We start from the raw sequence: 22,915 nt of genomic DNA, 5'->3' as shown, positions 1-22,915 counted from the left end.
ATTGTGTGGTTGGGAAGGATTAGTGTCTGGACACTTTTGATATGCTTTTTAGCTGGTTTGACACAGCACTGTGGGACAAAGGGCCTGTCCTGTACTGTGCTGTTCAATGTTCTATTAGTAAATGAGCTTTACACAGATAGGGTTTTCAAGAAAAGGAGAATATCTTACAAATGGTAAAGATGACCCAAAGTGCTCTTGATTCTTTGTGTGACTTTCCAAGTGAAGTATTCAAACTTGCATCTAAAAATCAAAAGCAAACGTTCCATCATTCCATATACAAGAAACTCAAATACAGTAAAGTTAGTAGCATATTTTACTAAAAAAACAAATTCCATCTATCAATTCTATTTATATGGCAGCACAAAATGGTTCTGAATTTTAAAACAAGCTGTAGTAGCCAGGTCACAGACTCATTGACGAGATTAAACTGGAGCTCCAAACAATGAGGCAAATGAAGAGTTTGTACAATATCTTATTTTACACATAGAAATGTGGCAGAATTTGAATGTTACCAATCATTGTTATAAATATACCCACTGATATTATAGGGTTGAGGTCAAAAGCCCAGTATAAATGAAACCAAGGCATAGGATAAAGATAAGTTTAAAAGGATTGAAAACTTTCTGCTTAGTATTTCTGTGTCTGACCAACATGTTATTGCATTTGTTACACTGATAGCCAGGAGGGCCATTTTGTTGAAGTGGAAGGATACATCAGCTCCCACTTCAGCTCACAATGGTTCTCTCAAGTGATGCTATAGTTTGGAGAAAATTAGAAGTCGAACCTTTGATTTTGAGAAAAGATGGGGTTCATTTGCTCATTATTATCATTTGAGTTAGTTGATAGATTTTCTCCACGATCTAATTGTAAATTTCTGGTATATTTTTTCCTTGCTGGCGGTTTGATGTTTATCTTTAGAAGCTTTTTGTATGATACATGGCTCCAGGGTTGTACACCTAATGGGGTCCCCCCCCACACACACACTTTTCTGCTTAGTGGGTTTTTTTATCATCAGAAAAATTTTTCAATTTTTAAAAACAATGTTTTTTTTTCCTTAAGACATTGTAAGTGTTGCTTATTTCGATGTACTTGTGTTATTTTTTTGAATAGTAATAATAAAAACATTTGAAAAGAAAAATTTCTGCTTGTTACTGCATTACCTTTGGGACTAGCCAAAATTGTTGGCAAGATGGTGTGCGACCTGACAAATACTTCTGAAGCCACAATTGCAGACCTCTTTGTTGGAGTTGTTACTGTAAACGAACAGGGATAGTTAAATACTAATATTAAACACAAAATACTCTGCAGATGCTGGGGTCAAAACAACACTCACAACATGCTGGAGGAACTCAGTAGGTCGGGCAGCATCCGTGAAAACAATCGGTCAACGTTTCGGGCCGGAACATTGGCTGATCATTTCCACGGATGCTGCCCGACCTGTGGAGTTCCTCCAGTGTGTTGTGACTATATACTAATATTCAGGTTGAATGGGTTTAAAATGTTTGTTGTCCTCTTTGCACTTAACTAGTCTTTAGATTATTAGTCTACAGTAGCAAAAGTCAAACATTGTATTGGCTAGAATGAACTATAGTCTACAAATCAGTGAATTTGAATGAATTAATGATGGTAGAAGTAGACAAACCGATTGTCTTTGCTCTTGCCATGTGCTTGAAGGAGATGAAGCTGGCCATTTTGTGAGACTGTCCTTGCAGCCCCCTACCCCCACTTTGTGAAATCTTTAATCAGAGTAAATTTGGACACGAGGAATTTCAGTTAATTACCCACCAAATTTCAGCTATTACCTGCCAAACCTGAGACCATTCTCAGATGAGTAGCTATTTATTATGTAAAGTGGCAGGCTTGTAGGAGAAGCAATCTGTAATCTCGTTAGACGGAGTGTCTGGGCCACCTAGTTTAACTGGTTTGAGCGAGTCAGAGTTGAAAAGAACAAAGGCATGGGGCTGGGAGCAGAGACCATCAAACAATGCTGGTTGTAGCCCAGCAGCGGAGCCAATTAAAAAGGTGACCCAGGTAGGACCTTGCGCCAACAGAATGGAGATGCATCATTTGATCTAGAATGCTGGAAGAGGTGAGGGTGTGATCTCCTGAAAGCCATTTTATGGACGAAGTGGAGAATTCGGACAGGACCGGAATCAATGAGGCATGCTCGACAGCTGTGGCAGGGTTTGAATGTTATAACCTCCTACAAATTTAAAATCGAGTGACATGAGGTACAGCAGAGCCTCATTTCCAGATGAGCTCAATGCCTTCTATGCTTACTTTGACTGTCAGAAGGAACTACCGTGCACCTCCACATCTCCTTTGGCCTCAGTATCTGAAGATGACATGCAGGCTGCCTTCAAGAGGGTGAGTCCACGAAAACCATCAGGTCCTGTACAGAGTACCTGGCCGTGTCTGAAGACCCGTGCTGACCAACCGCCTGGTGTATTCACAGACATCTTCAATCTCTCACTTTCACTGTAAGTGGTACCCATCTGCTTTAAGCAGGCTTCAATCATAATGGTTCCCAAGAAGAACATGGTAACCTGCCTCAATGACTATCACCCAGTGGCACTTCCATCCACTGTGATGAAGTTTTTTGAGGCACTGGTGTCTGGGTGGCAACTTGGATCTGCTTTAATGTGTCTAATGGAGCAACAGATGCTACCTCATTGGCTCTTCACACAATGCTGGAACATCGGGACAAAGATGCATTCATCAGGATGCTCAGCATTTAATATTATCACCCCCTCACAACTTATCAGTAAACTCCAAGACTTATGCCTCAATACCCCTTAAGTTATTGGATCTTGGATTTCCTCACTTGTAAACCCTAGTCTGTCTGGATTGTCAAAAACATCTCCTCCACCATCTCCATCAGCACAGGAGCACGGCAGGGATGTGTGCTTAGCCCCCTGCTCTACTGACTTTACACCGATGACTGTGTGGCCAAGTACAGTTCCAATACCATATTCAAATTTGCTGATGACACCATTGTTGTAGGCTGTTTCAAACGGGGTGATGAATCAACATACAGGAGGGAGACTGAAAATTTGGCTGAGCAGTGTCATAACCACAATCTCTCACTCAATCAGCAAGAGCAAGGAACTACTTGCAGACTTCAGGAGATGGAAACCAGAGGTCCATGAGCCAGTCCTCAGAGGATCAAGATCAGAGGTGGAGAGGGTCAGTAACTTTAAATTTCTGTGCATCACCATCTCAGAAGACCTGTCCTAGACCCATCATATGAATGTAATTGTAAAGAATGCATAACAGTGCCTCCACTTCCTCAGGAGTCTGCGGAGATTCAGCAAGACATCAAAAACTTTGAAAATCTTCTATAGATGTGTAGTAGAAAGCCTACTAACTGGTTGCAGTACAGCCTGGTAATGGGAACACCAATGCCTTTGAGTGGAAAATCCTACAAAAAGTAGTGGATTCAGCCCAGTACGTCACAGGTGAAGCCCTCCCATTGAGCACATCTACATGAAACACTGTCACAGGAAAGTAGCACCCATCAGAGATCCCCACCACTCAGGCCATGCTCTTTACTCACTGATGCCATCTGTTACAAGTGCCTTAGGACTCACATCACCAGGTTCAAGAACAGTTACTATCCCTTAACCATCAGGCTGTTGAACAAGAAGATAACTACACTCTTCTATTCAAATGTTCCCATAATCAATGATCACACTTTAAGGACTCTTTATCTTGTTATGGCCAGCTGATGGCACGGTGAGATCAGCACTGGACTCCGGAGCAAAGGTTCCTGAGTTTGAATCCAGGTTGGGCCACTCTCGAGCATGCTTTCCATCCGTGCCAGGTTGAGGGTCGAGCAAGCCACTCGGCCTCGTTAAAAAAAAAATTATAAGGGTCGAGTCAGGAACATTCATAACGTGACCCGGTTAATCCTGACACCACATGCCAGACAAGAATGGCTGAATGTCTGGTACGACATGCTTAAAAAAAAAATCTTATTTCATGCTCTTGTTATTTACTGCTAAATATCTATATTTGCAGTTGCAGTTTGTTGTCATCTATGCTACTTGTTCTTTCATTGATCTGGTTTCTAGTTACGATTCTATGCCTGCAGGAAAAAAGAATCTCAGGGTTGAATGTGGTGAAATATAGAAACGTAGAAAATCTACAGCACAATAAGGCCCTTCGGCCAACAAAGTTGTGCCAAACATGTCCCTACCTTAGAAATTACTAGGCTTACCTATAGCCCTCTATTTTTCTAAGCTCCATGTACCTATCCAAAGTCTCTTTAAAGACCCTATCGTATCCACTTCCACCACTGTTGCCGGCAGCCCATTCCATGCACTCACCACTGAGTAAAAAAAAACAAACAAAAAAAAAAAACTTACCCCTGACATCTCCTCCGTACCTACTCCCCAGCACCTTAAACCTGTGTCCTCTTGTGGCAACCATTTCAGCCTTGGAAAAAAAACCTCTGACTATCCACACAATCAATGCCTCTCATCACCTTATACACCTCTATCAGGTCACCTCTCATCCTCCGTCGCTTCAAGGAGAAAAGGCCAAGTTCACTCAACCTATTCTCATAAGGCATGCTCCCCAATCCAGGCAACATCCTTGTAAATCTCCTCTGCACCCTTTCTATGGCTTCCACATCCTTCCTGTAGTGAGGCAACCAGAACTGAGCACAGTACTCTGTATATGCACTGATAATAAATGTTACTTTGAACTTTAATGAGGAACACGATGAGAGTTAGAAACTTCAAATGTGATAAGAGCGATAACCAACCACCAGAGATGTGTAGTACCCCAACCACCATGGATGTGTAGTACCCCACGGACACATGGAGATCGGAGTGGGATCACAAGGAACACATGAACCATACAGCCTCTTTTTTCTGGTATTACCTTTTCTAGTCTTTGAATGTTCATGGAGGGTCAGGAAAACCCAGTAGGTGTGCACACAGATACTCTGTTGTGCAAGTTCACGTGTTCTTCCGTTGAGACAATAAAGGTACTCTTTGGTGATTGCAGATTCTCTCTGTGCCTCCCTGATCATTATTACCAAGGGTTAAATACTTATAACAGTATTTCCTTTAACCAGGAGTTTAAAAATAACAATTCAACTCCATTAGCTGTTCTGTAGTTTAATTTAGGTTTGCGGTAGGAGGGAGATGATTTACACCAAGTACTGTATATAGCCATGCTCAGTAAGCTTTGATGCCTAATTGTTTGCATTAAGCTGGTTGTCAGCTGTCTTAGGCTACAGATACAAATTCTAGTTCCCCCCCACCCCGCCCCACATTTACTTTCATTTCTCAACTGAGGTAGGAGAGCACAGTTCTGTAGCAAATAGCAGGATCACCAGACACCTCTGGGCGCCCAAGAAATGCCCCCATCAACAGCATAAACATTAAATATGGTAAAGCATACTTCTAACATTAAAAGCCAAGATGAATTCTGAAGGACTGTGCAACGTCTACCAAGGCAGACCCTGTGTGGAACTGAACAAAGGGACACATGCCATGTGAGATGTACTTAGGAAATATTAATGCACATGTTCTCACTGTAGATCAAGTTTTTCTGCTGCAGCTCAAGGATTTAGAGAAAAAAAATATTGACAGGATTTAAAAATCTGATTCTCAACTACGTAGATGGGACAGTGAATTATGAGGATCATGTTTACTCCATGTTAGGCCAACCTCCATTAGGGCTCCACGGTAGGGAAGTGGTTAGCGCAATGCTATTACAGCACAGGTTGTCAGAGTTCACCTGCAGTGCTGTCTGGAATGAGTTTGTACACTCACCCCCTGACCACATGGAGTTCCACTGGGTGCTCCAGTTTCCTCCTACAGTTCAAAGAATTACCGGTTAGTAGGTTAATTAGTCATTGTAGATTGTCCTGTGATCAGGCTAGGGTTAAATAAGCGGGTTGCTGGGTGGTGTAGGCCTTTGGGTCAGAAGGGCCTCTTCCACACTATATCACTAAATAAAATCGTAAGCTGAAGCCAAACGCTACCTTCAGCACAACCCTGTTCATCATCCTTCAACTCCATTCCAGTTGGACACACACAGGTATACTTTGGCGACTGACTGTTAATTTGAGGAGCAGGGAGGCACATGTGCTCACAGTTTCCAAATTCTGCACACCAGCTTCGCCCTAGAAAAAGCACCAAATAAGTCAATATTTCAGAATCAATCAATTTCGGCATTCAGCTTTAACCAGTGCACTAGTTCCACTCCACTTGCTTCTTGACTGTAAGGACAATCAGCATGTAAATCATTCAAAAATAAAAAGGAAGCTCACAGGATAAAGTTTGTCAATATTGTCAGCCTTTTGGAAATTGAGTTGTATAGTTTCTCGATTGAAATTAGGCTGGAAGAGTCAAGAAAAGTACTCGCTCAAGTTTTTGCATGGAATGAATTTTTCCATACAATAATTGAACTGGAAGGCCTGCTGTAATATATGAACTACATCTGGCAAGGTAACTATTCTTAAGTGATCCCACAGATCTGAATAATATCAACAGTCCGGCATTAAGGAAAATTGTGTGCTAAATATCAGCAGGAACCAAGTAAGTTACACCACATAAAGTAGTCTACAGGTTACTTACCAGATGTCTGTATCAGCTCATGATAGATTATGATGTCCCCAGGGTCAACATTAGTGGCCAGAAGGTTCACATTATCTCCAGTATACTTATTGGCTCCATAAATTCCTTTCCCCTCATCAGCCCAATAAACATGATCCTGGAAATGAATATTTTGGGGAAAATGTCACCCCATTAATCCATGGGAGACCTTAGTCCAAGTTCAACAATTCCCTGCATGTACACTGTTAAATTGCTGGGAATAATTTGAGATCAAACTTGCAAGCAACGTTATTATTCTTGGTTCCAACTGAAGCCGTAAACTTCAGTCACCGAATTTCTGAACCATCTGCTATGAAGAGCTGATATAAACAAAATCTGACATTTATCAATTTGTATCATAGCACAAGCACTTCCTTACAGAACACATTTATTCTGTACCTTAAATGGTTACTGTTGATAGGCAATGTGGCACAGAGAATAGTGTGAACTATTCATAGAGTCATAGACACTACAGCATTAATAAAAACAGGCTTTTCAGCCCATCTAGGGTGCCAAAGTAGCATAGTGGTTAGGATGATTCTATTACAATTCAGGGTGGAGTTCAGAGTTCAAAGTTCAATTCCAGTACCGTCTGTAAGGAGTTTGTACATTTCCCCATGGCTTTCCTCTGGATACTCTGGCTTCTTCCCACAGTCCAAAGATGTACTGTTGGTAGGTTAATCGAGCATTGTAAATTGTCCTGTAATTAGGTGGGCTACTGGACAGTACTGGTCATTTGGCTGGAAGGGCCTGTTATATGCTGAATCTCTAAATAATTCAAAACAATCTGTGCCAAACTGCAAGTCTGCCTAGTCCCCTTGGCCCACACGTGGACTATTAGTGCTTATTAGTGCTGGATTTTCTTTACATCAGCTCTTCAAAGTAGAAGAATCAGAAGTTCAGTGACCAAACTTTACAGTTTCAGTTGAAGCCTAGGATTGTAACTTTGGTTACAAGCTTGATCGTAACTTATTCCCAGTACATAAAAAGCATTCACCACCTCCTCGGAAAATGTTCATCTTTTATTGTTTTACAACATTGAATCACAGTGGATTTAATTTGGCTTTTATTAACACTGATCAACAGAAAAAAAGACTCTTGTGTCAAAGTGAAAACAGATCTCTACAAAGTGATCTAATTTAATTACAAATGTAATACACAAAATAATTGATTGCTTAAGTATTCACCCCTTTCAGGTCAGTTTTTAGTAGACACACCTTGGGCAGCAGTTGCACCCTTGAGCCTGTGTGGCTAGGTCTCTATCAGCTTTGGATATCTGGACACTGCAACTTTTCCCCCCATTCTTCTTTACAAAACTGCTCAAGCTCTGTCAGATTGCCTGGGGATTGTGAGTGAACAGCCCTTTTCAAGCCCATCCACAAATTCTCAGTTGAATTGAGGTCTGGTCTCTGACTTGGCCACTCCAGGACATTAACCTCGCTGCTTTTAAGCCACTCCTGTGTAACTTTGGCCCTATGCTTGGGGTCACTGTCTTGCTGGAAAACAAGTCTTCTCCCAAGCCACAGTTCTTTTGCAGACTGCACCAGGTTTTCCTTCAGGATTTCCCTGTATCTTGTGGCATTCATTTTACCCTCTACCTTCACAAGCCTTCAAGGCCTGCTGCGGTGAAGCATCCCCACAGCATGATGCAGCCACCATCATGCTTCACGGTAGGGATGGTGCGTTTTTGATGATGTGCAGGGTTAGGCTTATGCCAAACATAGCATTTAGTCTGATCGCTCAATTTTGGTTTCATCAGACCACAAAAACTTCTTCCATCTGACTTCAGAGCCTCCTACATGCCTCCTGGCAAACTATAGCTGAGATTTCATGTGAGTTTTTCCCCCAACAGTGGCTTTCTCTTTCCCACTCTCCCATAAATCTGTGACTAGTGAAGCACCCAGGCAACAGTTGTTGTATGCACAGTCTCTCCCATCTCAGCCACTGAAGCTCAAGCCTCCAGCATTGTCACAGGTCTCTTGGTGGCCTCCCTCACTAGTCCCCTTCTTGCACAGTCACTCAGTTTTTGAGGACGGCCTGCTGTAGGCAGATTTACAGCTGTGCCATATTCTTTCCACAGACCACATGAAAGGGAGCATATAAAGGGTTGACTTAACTGTACTCCAAGGGATATTCAGTGACTTGGAAATTTTCTTTTGTATCCATCTCCTGACTTGTGCTTTTCAATAGCCTTTTCATGGAGTTGCTTGGAGCGTTCATTTATCTTCATTGCATGGCTTTGCCAGGATACTGGCTCACCAGCAGTTGGACCTTCTAGATGAAGGTGTATTTTTACTACAACGAATTGGAACGCCTTGACTGCACTGTTTTCAAAAGCAGACCTTCATTTAACTAATAATGTGACTTCTAAAACTAGTTGGCTGCACCAGTGATGATTTGGTGTGTTATATTAAGGGGGGGGGGGGAGAAATGAATGCTTATGCAATCAATTATTTTTTGTTTTATATTTGTAATTAATTTAGATCACTCTGTAGGGATCTGTTTTCACTTTGACACGAAAGAGTCATTCTGTTGATCAGTGTCCAAAAAGCCAAATTAAATCCACTGCGATTCAATGCTGTAAAACAATAAAACACGTAAACTTCCAGGGGGGGGGGGGGGGGGGGGGGAGTCGTGAATACTTTTTATAAGGACTGTACATGTCCTTATGCACATTTCTCTTAAATGTTGAAATCAAACCCCATCCACCACTTCTGCTGGTGGCTCATTACACTTTTGCACAACCTTTAGTGAAGTTTCCCCTCACGCTCCCCTTAAATATTTCACTTTTCACGCTTAGCCTTTGATATCCAGTTCTAGTCTTACACCATCTCAATGGAAAAAGCCTACTTGCATTAATCTTATCTATTACCCCTCATAATTTTTAAATACTTCTATCAAATCTCCCCTCATTCTCCTACACTTCAGGGAAATGAAGTTCTAACCTATTCAATCTTTCCCTAGAACTCAGGCCCTCAAGTCCCAGCAATAACCTTTTAATTTTTTTTCCTCTACTCTTTCAATCTTATTGATTTCTTTCCTGTAGGTAAGTGACCAGAACTACACACAATACCTCAGATTAGGCCTCACTTACATCTTATACAATCTTATTTGAAAACAAATCTTGAAAAACATCACCTCAAATAGAGCTATAGCACGAGGATGTACAAGGAATTCTTGTGACTGTAAAACTGTTCTTCTGTCCTGTCCATTGAGATCCATACTTGATAATGTATGCAACTTTGCATCAATCCAATATATGCGCCCTTTCATGTGGTCTGTGGAAAAAATAGTTCAAGCAATGTTAACAAAGCCCAATACCAGTCAGTGCACCATTAAAGAGGCCACCTTACTTACCAAGTGCAATGCTTCTTGGCCTCTCAATTTTGGTGCCAAGCAAAAGTTGGCGATTAATACCATTCATGCCTGCTTTCTCAATCTTTGCCGGAGTGCCACAGTCAGACCAGTAGATGAACCTTCAAGGAAAGGGATCACATTTTAAACAAGTCTTTGAGTAGATCCAGTAAGCGCAGTTCCTACTGCAATAAACAATAATTTGTAATTACTTAGTGCAAAGACCATTTTCAGCTGAGCAGAGCTTTGTCTTGGAACACAAAATAGACTGCTAAATAAGTGCTAAATAAAATGCTAGATTACATTGGGCCAATGTTGGCTCTCGTGGTATCTGTTACTTGTATTAATGCTTTGCATAGAGGAACAGAGGTTATTTGCTGAATCTCACAGTAAGTTACTTTCACCTTCTCCTTCCTAGTTCCACCTAGGATCTTAAGTTAATTTGAATGTGCACTACCATTATTTGGTTAGAAAATGGCATCCATTAGTTTGACTTGATAAGCACTTTGAAGATGATAATGGCATTTATGAAAGCTTCAAAACACTTGACAAATCCAAAAATCAGTGCCAGTAAGTTACAAAACAGCCAGAGCAAGAAGTACCCTGACAGTGGATCAACCACAACTGAAGCTGGCTCCCTCAAGTCCGTATCAAAAAGAATCTTCCCCTTTGTTCCATCAAAATTAGCCACAGATAATGTTTTCATGCCACGATCAGTCCAGTAAACAAGTTTATTGATCCAGTCCACAGCAATTCCTCCAGGGATTTGCAGGCCATTAATTATGGATGTTCCAGCTGCACGATCCTTCTCATTCAGTGACATGCTACAACAAAAATACAAGACAATTAGAAAGATCGTCAATATTTGCTACCAAGTTATTCCTAGAAGGACTGGATTTTGCAAACCAGCAATAGTGAAATAATGGGGACAGAGGAGACCGTGGGTACTAGAAATTGGAGCAACACACAAGTTGGAGGAACTCAGTGGTCAGACAAAATCTGTGGAGGGAAATGAACGGCTGATATAGAGCAGAAGCACTCGGTGCTAACCTTGAAACTACTCAAGTTCCTGGTTCATTCATCCATAAATTCCACCCTGCAAATATTATGCTACCTGCAAGTAAAACTGAAATATAGCTCATGCAATCGGGGGTCGGGGAGCAGGATGGTTAGAAGCTACTTCCTTTGTTTATATTGGAAATCATCTCAACCTGGAGAACAGTGGGTAACTAATAATTTGAGTACCACCATGACTTGTGGCCATCTGAGCGGTGAGCAATTACGTCCTATCAATGGAACTTTAATAGGTTACGTTTAATGCAAAAGGCATATTACCTGAAGATTGCCCGCTGCCCCACATCAGCCCAGAAGATCCTCTCCCCTGCAACATCAGCATCCAGCGCCACAGCACTCCTCAGCTGTACAGCAACTTGGGTGTACTCCCGGAGATGTAATCCCAGCTTCCTGATATCATGGTGGTTTGTGAAGATCAAATAAGGCTCCATGGCTAAATTTCAAATTTGGACTCTTAGCTCAAATTCCAATAAAATGCTATTCATTCAATATTTGTTTTTAACAAGCTAAACTACACAATTAATTATGAAACCTTGCATTTTATTGGCTAGTTTCCACAAGATTAAAACAAGCTTGCCATTTTAATCCAAGGCGTTTCATTTCAGACAGCATACTTTCAATACTTGTATTAACATACTGAACCCAAAATCTCCTCCTCCTCCCCCCCCCCCTCTAATATTTAGGTGGACTTTAAGTTCATGTAATTAATAGGAAATTGAATAGATGTCAAGCCTTACAGGTAGCTTTGGGCCAAGGTTAATGATATCTTGTTATCGAATTATTTGGTATTAGTATAAACCAGATTTGGAACATCAACTCAAGTTCAACCAATTGAATGATAACAGGATACAAGAGGGAACATCCCAGTTCTTAAACTTGTATAAGACGACAATTTATCAAAACCAAAGTAGCCAAAAAATACAATCTTTGATATTAATCTGTTCTTCAGTGAAAAGTCTCATCAATAAAAAAAAAGTACTTAGTTGCAAGGAGATTAGGTCTGTAAAACAGAACCACTCACACAAATGCAAACACATTAAGCTATTCCTACACCTGGAAATGAACCAGAAGTATACCATTCGGCTTTTTTTAAAAAATGCCCCAGAAAAGCATTCTTACAACAAATTACCAATGCACAAATTACAAGGAGCACATGCAGTTTAGACTTGCCTATTGCCTTGCAAACTCCATTAGCTGGATCCATAAAGTAACCTGCATGACATTCACACATGTAGCTTCCTTCTGTGTTGATGCAAATTTGACTGCAAGCTCCAGGGTTGTGGCACTCATTAACATCTGGAAAGAAATCATAGACTCCTAGAAACCTTTATATTTGTGGTTTAGTAAGGCAACCAAGAATAGTGCTGTTAAGTCGATGTCCTTTATAGTAACCTCCGAACCAATAGCAGTCAATGTAGTATACCCAAAGTTATACAAGTTCTGAAGGGTTTCCAAGTACAGTAAAGCCCTCAGATTGGATTGTTCAGCTCTCAGGGGTCTTCCGTGCTTCCTTAAAACCCAACAGGTTTACTGAACAATAATAAATATAGCATCCAAAAACTTGATGTGTGAGGCGTTAATAAGAGTAACACCCAATAGCCTGAAAAATTAGATTTGACAGTAAAACAGGAGCCTGAATTGTTCAATGATTCAGGAACAGCTTCTTCCCCTCTGCCAGCAGATTTCTGATTGTACATTGAACCTATAAAAACTGACTACTTTTTCCTTTTTACACTAATTTAATTTTTAATATATTTATACTTATTACTGTAATTCAGTTATGTATTACAATGTACTACCTCCACATAACAAATTTCATGTCAATGCCAGTCATATTAAATTCTGAAAACTCTGGCACTAATCTTGCAACAGGCCATTCAAGGAAACCTACCTCCACAGGTAGTCTTGTCAATCAAATCATAACCAGTGGGGCATTCGCACTCATAACCAATGACGAGATCAAGGCATATGTGGGAGCAGCCACCATTCTTCTTTAAACATTCATTTTTATCTACAGAGAAACATATTGGTGCCAACATTCAGTGTTATAACCTCAGTAAATATCCTCAAGCAAAGAAACAGAAACCTACACAGTTCACAAAGAAACTTCTGCATTTGATTTGGATATTTTACTTAAGCAAAATGATTACTAGAAACCAATTGGTGCGTTATTTTGGAAAAGGAAATCTAAACTTAGTGCAAGTGGAGTCACCTCAGTAATAATGGGTACCATTTCAGGATTACAGTGTTAGTTCACCCATGATAGAATTGCTTGATCAACTCTAAACCAGTAAATTTTTATACATCTATTTTCCGTAACTGATGAACATCTCAGTTGCAATAGTCAAAAAAACTGAATGGAACTGCAGGATTTTATTATGCGTTTCTAGCACAGACTAAATTCAAATTTGCACGTTCAAAGTATAGCTTAAGGCAATGCCACTTACTACATTCTTTGAGAATTTCATCACTCCAGTCTTTACAGTCCTGCTTGGTATCACATACTTGGCTGATGTTTATGCATTCTCCACTATGACATTTGAAGTTAGTTTGTCCCATGCACTCTGAAACTAAGCAGGAGTATTTGACAATATCATTCCAATCAATTTTTTGCCATTTAAAACATCCCAGATGCAAATCAAAAGAATTAGTGTTGATCTCAGTAACGTGGGGAAATTTCTTCACGTTAGCATTGGTTTCAGTACTATTTTATTGTCAAGTTAAAAAGATTTGGCATTCTTGGCAACTCAGCAGCTGATATTCCCTGAAATCAGTCCTGAAAGGAACATACCAGCACTCCCTATAACAATTGCAGCTGCAACATGGGGTACGGAAGTGGGAGTAGACTTCCAGGATCATCGGGGGACTGGGAAGATTGGCAAGGAACAAGTCTGCTCTTCTTAACTTGTGAAGCAGTGGGCACAGATCCTTCAAGTGCCCAAAGGTTAGGTCACATGGGAAGAGCTCTACAAGAAAGTGAGTGTCCATGTCTGTTCTGGGGGGAGTGGGGTGCTGAAGAGTAGATAAAGATAAGCCCTTGGGAGGGTGTGTGACTTCACTAATGCAGCACTGAGCAGCAGGGTCCTGGCAGGTAAAGAGCAGCAGCTCGAAACTCCTAACACCAAAAAAACCAAGTGATTTAAAATTAGAGGGTCACAGGCCTAGTAGTCCAGACATACTGATCAAGTTTGAGCTTCCAGATCAGGATAAATGCTGTTTAAGGGCCACTATACAAATGGCATGGCTTCAAAGGGAAAATTGTCAGCAAAAGGTGGTTGCTCTCCAAGCAGCACATTTTCAGAATAGATCAAAATACAATTGCAAAGACATAGCATTTTTGTTCATGCAAGATGCCCAAAACAACATCTGGAACATCTAGGTGATTTATAGAAATCCCTGCCAAATCCAGAATAGTATCCAGAATGTGCACATCATCACTTCCCTCCAGATTAATTTTTTTCAGCTTTTTTTTTTAAAAAAAGGTGGAGCAACTTTTAAAACCTATGTTACTGGACAAAAGAAAAAGCACGCCCACTTACTTTCCTGACAGTTGAGTTCATCACCACCATCACGACAGTCTCTAAACTGATCGCATCTCTTTCTCCCAGGAATACAACTGCCATCATTACATTGGAAGTGATCAGGCCTACATGTGTGAGGAGCTAAATAGTAGAATGAAGATTAATAAGTAATGATTACAGTTATAAAATTACAAGATCTTAAAGCTAGGTCTGCAAAAGTCTCAGTGCCACATTTGGTAACCACATATTTTGATCAAGCAGAAACGGGAAAGCAGGGAGCTTCTGAAACTAGCAAAACTCAGGTAGTATCTGTGCTGAATATTTTCTTACATGTAATTGTTGCTCTGACACGTGGTTTTCTTTAGTTAAACATCCTCAAACTCACGTTTATCAAATACTGTTTTAACAAAAAGTAAATTGTGTTGATAAGTTTAATTATGGAGTTTTTCCATATGATTAGCATTTCCTGATTGGCATTTTGGCAATAATACTATTAAAACTAGCCCATTCCCTGCCTTCATATTGGTCTTTTTCTAATCCTCCACTACCCTCATGTTAGTTTCGTATTTTATGAAAAATTTCGACTAATGAGCCCACTGTCTCCACAGCCTTTTACTAACTCCAACATGTAGCCCTGGTGATTTCTTCACCCTTAGTAACTCACCCACCAAGTCTCTCCAGGATCATGCCTTGTAATTAGGATTTTTGAAAGTCCACCAATTTCATTTAAATTAGCCCACTGCTATCTTGAGTAATGCAATGTCATCTAGTGATGACAAGCAAAAATTTATTCCGCACATCATTACCTGGCCGGTCATTATTAATTCACCAGCTTTGTTGGGGCCCCACATTAAATAGGAAAAAGACTATAAGGGTTAAACATTGATGGATTCTGATGCTTTTCAAAAAAAAACACACGCAAACTCTCTCTCAAAATTTACTGTTCATTTTAACTTTTTGGACATGCTGGATCCCAAAAGCTTTCTTGTCTTCTGATCTACCATTATCCACAGTCCTTGTACATCCTAGATAATTCCTCCTTTTGCATTTTCATTGCACATTCAGATTGAAGACTCTCATTATCCATCCATACTGTTTATTCTCAAACTACCATTTGGAGTTCCATTATATTGCAGCCATTAATCTCCAGGAGATCTTTGGTGACTAGGCTCGTTAATATTTCATTACACAATCTAAAATTGCCTAGTCCCAGGTAGACTCCTAAATGTACTGCTCTAATAAAATAATCCAATATTTGCATAACTTCTATGATACATTCAATCATTGTAGATTAAAATGTGTAACTAAGGAGATAAACTTACAGCAATTGGCTTCATCACTTCCATCTTTGCAGTCAGCATCACCATCGCAGTACCAGCGAGTGTGGATGCACTCACCCGATGCACACAGGAACTCATTAGGAGAGCAGGCCAAAGGAGGAAGTGTGTATCCACAGTGGTCTGAAGATTCATCCGATTTATCTGTACAATCTTCACTGTTATCACACACCCAATTTAAAGGTATGCATTCTGAGTTATTGCACTGAAACTCATGAGCACCACAGGTAGATAAAGCACAGTTCTTTTCATCACTTCCGTCACCACAATCATCCATACCATTGCAGGCAAATGTCTTAGCAATGCATCTCCCACTGGAACAAGTGAATTCCAAAGGATCACAAGTAATTTTACCTGGGGGAAGGAATGGAGCTTACAACAGGTGATATTGTAAGTATAACATAGTTTTCCCATATAGCTTTGCCAATTAGACACATTCAAAGATGCTGACTAGCTAGACAGGAACCAGTTAAGCACAGACCTTTTGATGACAAATTGATGTAGCCATCTGTTGTATTTTAAACAAAAACCTACTTGTTCACTTTATAACAAGTGAATTGAAAACCACGTAGTAATTAGACTTCACAATGGTGCACAAGTGGTTTATGGGTTCAGAGCTGATTGAGTGCAGAATTTATGTTTTACATTGAATGCAATACCTCATTTGGCAAACAGACGCCAGATTAGTTGCACCGATATTACGTGATTTAAGAGAGTTCAGATTCACCAGGATACTTGCCGGAATGGAGAACATAAAATGCAGATTAGAAGAGCCAAGGCACCAAAATCTTTAATACCTTGAAGTTTAGAATGAAGTGGCATCAATAAACACTCAGAGAAGAAACTTATTTGTATCACAGGACTGGTAGGTAGAACTTTCTGGAAGCATGAATACCATCAAATTGGCTATGTGGTCAATTTGTTAATAAAGATACATATTACAGCTACCAAGTCAAAGTCATGAAAGCACTTCAGTTTGTGTTAATGTTGCAAAAGCTTTTCCCCAGCATGAACTCAAGTTTGTCTCCTTTGAAATGGCATGGATATCAACCCGAAGTTTGTTTTCAATAGTCTGGAGATGAGTTAACCTACCACAATCAATCTCATCACCGTTATTATGGCAGTCCTTCTCTCCATCACATCGCCATGCAACAGGAATGCACTGTGAAGATCCAGGTCCACAGCTGATTTCATGGCTAAGACACATTCTTTGATCTAGGGGAAAATATTGACACGTCATACTGAATCTGCATTTCAGCTAAAAAGTCAGTAACTGGAGTGCCAGGCAACTGTAACCTTGAGCACTCAATATCACGAGTTCTGAAGCAGGAGTGGTCAAGTTATCTATTTATTTAGAGAGCCAGCATAGAATAGGCCCTTCTGGCCCTTTGAGCCTCATTGCCCCACAAGCCCCAAAAACCCCAAATTAACCCTAACCTAATCATAGAACAATTTACAGTGGCCAACTTCCTGCCATCTGGTGGGAGATACAGAAACATCTTCAGCCAAGACAGTTGGACTGTAAAACAGCTTCTTCCCGAGGACTGTTGTACAACTGAATAATGTTACATCCCAGCTTGCCAGTGGCCTTTGACTTCAATAGTCCATAGCACTTACTTGTTGCATGTAAATATGGGAATATTTGTTCATTTTTAATTAAGTCATATTGCAATGGAGTAGCACCACAATCTCGTTGTCTTGAGCAATTACAATAAAGTTCTATTCTAACCTATCCAGTACAATTTTGAAGGAAACTGGAGATCCCAGAGGAAACCCAACCATTCCACAGAGAGAACATCCAGAGACTCCTTACAGAGGACACCAGGACTAAACTCTGTTGTGCGAAAATGTAATAGCACTAGGCAGACTGCTATAGTACTGAAGCACCCAAGTTAGTGGTGCATGCTATCAACAGGTTACAGCGTTTGATATATCTACTTTGGACAGTTTGACTTCTAATTCACCCCCCCCCCCCCCATTAATGTCTTCAAGGGTGTTAGCTGTTGCTCATAACAGGGCCACCCTAAAATGACTACTTGTTACTATTTGGGGATTTCTATAGCAATACTATAAGCCTAGGAGTCAAACTCCAAAATCAGATTACTTAATCTCTTTTTAGTAATCCACTAAATTGCTAATTTTACAGCTTCTGGAGATTTAAATGAATGACAATATACACTGGGCAAATAGTTTCTCATCCATCTCTTACCAACACAGGAGCAGTACTTACGGCAGACATCTGTGCTTTCATCAGATCCATCTTCACAGTCAGCTTTGCCATCACATAACCACTTACCAGGGACACATTGTTTATTGCAGCACACAAAGTCAGATGCTCCACAGGTGTTAACTAGTGGAAAGACAAACAGTAAACCATATTGCATTCAGTTTACAATCAGCCTCTAGATAGTGACTGAAAATAGCTTCTGTTGCAGGGGAAGTCAGTTACCACATTGGATGTACTCAATTTTAACCTAACTAAACAAATACCTTTTATTTCCCATTCATGTAATACGTCGCTGGTTTATTTTTGTTAGTCCGTGTGATAGGAGCTCTGGTTTTAACCTAATTACAATGCTGCAAATTAACACTTCACACATCAGAAGTCTGGCAGCAAGTCAATGCAATTCAGGAATAAATTAAAAACCTTGTACTATTACACCAGTCTCTCTTGAGCAGTTAAACTCTAGGTTAAACCTAATGGATCTTGGCCAACTCACATATGCCCATCCTGCAGTGCTGTCCATCCTTATCCAGCTCCATCCCAGATGGACACACACAGGTATATTTGGGAGAGTTGCTGTCCATCTGGGGAGCTGGGAGACACATGTATTCACAGCTCCTTGTCTTCAGATTCTCACACCAGTTTTTGCCTGTGGATAAACAAAGCTAGTTTGCAATTAGATTGTTTCAACTAAGAAATTAGACTCTGATCACAGTAAAATCATACAGAAAGAGGATTTACTATACCAAGTGATCTATTCCAATAGAAGAATAAATACGGAACCTTTTTCCTAATCTCAGTGCTGGGCTAGTGGGCAAGTGCGAAGCTCAATTATCTGTGCCAAGTAGATTGCCAACAACTGCACAGGAATTGATACCTGATCAATTTAAAAGTAGAACTCTAGAAATTGGTAACAGGTTTACAGAACATAAAATGAGCCAAAGACATGAAGAGGCAAGGCCATCTACAAGCTGTCAATCAAAGCCTGAACACAATCTTAAATTCTCCAATCTTCAGAGAGGGGCCCAAAAAAAAAATTGGCACTATAAATTTAAATGTAGTAAAGTATTGGTTAGTTATATATAGATAAGAAAAAATTGCTTATACATTGGAAAGCTTGGTCATATTCATTGCCAGAAAAACTACCAGGTCAAGTTTGGTGGTGGTGTGCACGGGATAGGGTGTAATCCTGATTCTCAAGATCAAAAATAAAGAGAACTTCAAGCTCAGGATAACCAGGCTGGGGGGATTAGGAACAAATACAAGGAAGAGTTGTACAAAACTACTAACTGCAATGTTACCCAACTCTCTTTAAGGACAAATCACAAGTCAGGAACATTGTCAAAGTTTACCTGATGGTTGAGTCAGCTCATGATAAGCAATGAGGTCTCGAGGATCATGAAGGTTGGCAGCTAAATGCACTATATCTGAACCCGTAAGTTTGTTTGTTCCATAAAGTGCTTTGCTTGCCCCATCAATCCAGAACACATTATCCTAAAATGAAAGCAGATCAAATCTGTTAATAGATACAAATACAATTTCCTGGATATTTACTCATGTGACAGAATCACACCATGTGTAGTTTGAACCTTTGATCATTGTTAGTAATTCAACACAATTGTATGATAGTAGCAGTGATCTAGTCAGCATCAATTTCAACTAAGTAGTCTAAGAATGGAGAGGAAGAGGGAAGGCAGAGGTCCGTGAGCCAGTAATTATTGGAGAATCAAAGGTAGAGAGGGCAGTAACTTTAAATTCCTGGGTGTCTCTACTTCCTCAGGTGTCTGCAGATATTTGGCATGTCATCAAAGACCTTGGCAAACATCTATAGATGTGTGGTGGAAAGTGTGCTGACTGGCTGCATTACGGCCTAGTATGCAAACACCAATGCCCTTGAGTGGAAAATCCGACAAAAGGTAGTGGATTTGGCCCAGTACAAAGGTAAAACCCTCCCAGCCATTGGGTACATCCTCATGAAATGTTGCCATAGAAAAGCAGCATCCATCAACAAAGAACCTTACACCCAGGCCGTGCTCTTTCCTCGCTGCTGCCATTAGGTAGAAGGCACAGGTGCCTCAGGATTCACACCACCAGGTCAAAGAACAGTTACTACACCTCAACCACCAGGCTCTTGAAACAGAAAGGGATAACTACACTCATTTAAGAACTCTTATCTTGTTTTTTCATGCTCATTATTCATTACTATTGATTTCTATCTGCATTTGCACAGTTTGTTTACAGTTAATAATTCCTGATGTTTACAGTTACTGTTCTATAGATTTGCTAAGTATGCCAGCAGAAAGAGAACCTCAGGGTTTTTAATGTCGTGACATGCATCTAACCTGATAACAAATTTTACTTTAAACTTTGAAGAATGGCCTCAAGGTTGTCTCTCCTGACGCTGTCATTAATCATCCAACCACCTCCTCTCCATTGCCTAGATACATTAATCAATTGCTCTTATTTGGAAACCCCAATTCCCCTTCCTGCAAATAGTCTAGATAACAAATAGTTTATATTTATCTGTAAAAGATTGGCAGTAAGCAGTAAAACAGTGATGTAGGTGGGAAGGAGAAAATTCTGGTGACAAAAGGGCTACATTTTAAATAATATTCAGGATTTGGTCCTTGCACATCAAGTGATTCTGCTTGTTGCAGTGGCCAGAAAGGAAGTTTTAGAATACTGAAAACTAAAGGGGTGGGAAGTTGTGGGGGTGGAGACAAGCCATGGTGATGGCAACCTTGTTTGTGCGTGGAAAGTCACTATAGAAGGGAAATCTTGTTCTGGACCCTCAAAGTGCTGTTTTGGGAAGTAGGGGAGAAGTAATATTAGGTGGTCTGATTTTATAAGATGACACCAGCATGTGCAATGGAGTGATCCTGGATGAATGGAACAGAATACTAACAGCAAGTTAATAGGTTATCTGTATGCTTGCGATGGAAATGTTACTGGACTATTTCAGACTTCAAGGAGTTAGTAGAGAAGTCAGGTGACACATTAAATACATGGATCAGATCAGACCAGACCATCACCCAGACTTGCCTCAAAAATGGTAATTGCAAAAGCATGAGCAAGGAATTCCTTTGACACCAACACTACTCTTCTGTCTTGACCATTTAAATCTACACTTGATAATGTATGCAGCTTTGAGTCAACCCAATAGAGACGGCCCTTCACAAGATCTGTAGCAGAGGGGGAAAATTCACTGCATTACAAAATGAAATGACAATATAGAACATGCTCTAGTCAAGATTAGCTGCCCACTTACCCAAGGCAATGCCACACGGCCATTCGACATCTCTTGTAACCAGAACGCTACGATCATAGCCATTCATTCCTGCTCTTTCAATCGTTGCTGGCTCACCCCAGTCTGACCAGTAAACAAACCTAGAAACATGGCAGGAATATTAATTCAAGCACTTCAAAATGGTCACCTAGAATTAATATGGAGTTAAACTTCTTTCCCCAAAAATTCAACACATCTATTCTTGACAATTTCAATTGTAACCAAATATTAAACTTCCAAGTAGAGCAGCTATTTAAAAACTCAGCATTTCTGAAATCATTGTAATGATGTCTCTATTTTACAGACCAAGGGGTTTATTTCAATCCCATTGATCCTCAAACAGGACACAAAAGCTTTAATATTTTCAAATCAACTAATTCCTTGTTAGTTACTACTCTCAATTTATAAAATACAGCCCCAGGAATGGTCAAAACTTTTATATACTAAAGCTGGAAAAACAGGAGCCAAAAAGTCAGCTGAGAACAGTCAAAGTTGCAGTCTTCAAAAAAAAAAAAGCAATGATACAAAACAAGTTAAATAATTCATTACCCAGAGAGTGGATTAACAACTATGGAAGTTGGATCTCTCAGGTCTGTATCAAAAAGGATTTTCCTTTTAGTGCCATCATATTTCACAACAGAGATAGTCTTAGTGCCACTATCAATCCAGTAGAGATGCTTATAGATCCAGTCCACAGCAATTCCCACAGGAGCTCCTAGATCTTTGGCTATTTTGGATTTATGAGCAGAGTTTCCACGTTTATCCATGGACACACTGTTGAGAGTAATTGACATTTAGAAATGTACTGGTTAGAACTTCTCCTTAAAAGTGTAATCTATTTTGAGAGCTTCTAACTTGCAACAGTACAAACAAGGGAAGAACACCAATCTTCTCAACTACGAGCACAGAAAGGAAGAATAAAGTTAATTTGCTAAATTTGTTATTTATGCCCAAGAGCAAAGCTCATAATTGGATGTATCTATGGAATAGAACAGCATTTAATTAACGTTGACATTGATCTAGGAAGTAAGTTAATCAGGTTAATTCAAGACAGAACGTTGTACACTGGCCACTTGAGCCCTCTTGTCCAAATGCAACTACCAACTTGTTTGAATTAACTGTTCAGTCTATAAATAACAATGGTTTCATTGAAGTGGCCAGAAAGTACATACTACCTACAAGAATACTCACTTCGTAAATGTAATCCTATGCCCTACCCATTTACATCAAAAGGCATGTAGGACGGGTCCATACCATCCATTCACAGAATCAAGTGGCTCAGTGCTAATGGCACAATTTAAGTATCAGAAACCTGCACAGTTTAGGATAACCTGTTCAAAACCTTGAAATTGAATGCTTTGCAGTTTCTTAAACAATGCATTCTGAGCATCAAATCTACCAGAAGGTTTCAACAAGGTTGCATGTGGCCCAATGTTAATGGAATCCAAGGGGCAATGCCAAACTGGATTCTCAAGTGGCTCAGCAGTGAGCAGCAAGATAGAAGCCTG

The 22,915-nt window shown here is 40.1% G+C and overlaps 1 protein-coding gene across 1 annotated transcript in view; it reads right to left on the bottom strand.

The window, feature by feature from the left end:
• Window positions 1-22,915, bottom strand: part of LOC140211444 (uncharacterized) — an 83,451-nt gene that overhangs the window by 1,719 nt on the left and 58,817 nt on the right. Inside the window, exons 24-43 of the mRNA XM_072281153.1 lie at window positions 21,957-22,181; window positions 21,390-21,508; window positions 21,164-21,303; window positions 19,474-19,615; window positions 18,618-18,770; window positions 18,128-18,247; window positions 16,990-17,112; window positions 15,883-16,251; window positions 14,579-14,701; window positions 13,487-13,609; window positions 12,931-13,050; window positions 12,210-12,335; window positions 11,301-11,472; window positions 10,568-10,789; window positions 9,969-10,087; window positions 9,750-9,889; window positions 6,594-6,729; window positions 5,999-6,139; window positions 1,161-1,253; window positions 169-240 (exon numbers count right to left, since the gene is read on the bottom strand). Coding sequence (XP_072137254.1) covers window positions 169-240; window positions 1,161-1,253; window positions 5,999-6,139; window positions 6,594-6,729; window positions 9,750-9,889; window positions 9,969-10,087; window positions 10,568-10,789; window positions 11,301-11,472; window positions 12,210-12,335; window positions 12,931-13,050; window positions 13,487-13,609; window positions 14,579-14,701; window positions 15,883-16,251; window positions 16,990-17,112; window positions 18,128-18,247; window positions 18,618-18,770; window positions 19,474-19,615; window positions 21,164-21,303; window positions 21,390-21,508; window positions 21,957-22,181 — 2,978 coding nt within the window. The remainder of the gene's footprint in view (window positions 1-168; window positions 241-1,160; window positions 1,254-5,998; window positions 6,140-6,593; window positions 6,730-9,749; window positions 9,890-9,968; window positions 10,088-10,567; window positions 10,790-11,300; window positions 11,473-12,209; window positions 12,336-12,930; window positions 13,051-13,486; window positions 13,610-14,578; window positions 14,702-15,882; window positions 16,252-16,989; window positions 17,113-18,127; window positions 18,248-18,617; window positions 18,771-19,473; window positions 19,616-21,163; window positions 21,304-21,389; window positions 21,509-21,956; window positions 22,182-22,915) is intronic.

Source organism: Mobula birostris, chromosome 17, assembly GCF_030028105.1.
Source record: "Mobula birostris isolate sMobBir1 chromosome 17, sMobBir1.hap1, whole genome shotgun sequence".
Lineage (NCBI taxonomy): Eukaryota > Metazoa > Chordata > Chondrichthyes > Myliobatiformes > Myliobatidae > Mobula > Mobula birostris.
The sequence above is the reverse complement of the archived record's forward strand: the minus strand, read 5'-3'. Positions and strand labels throughout refer to the sequence as shown.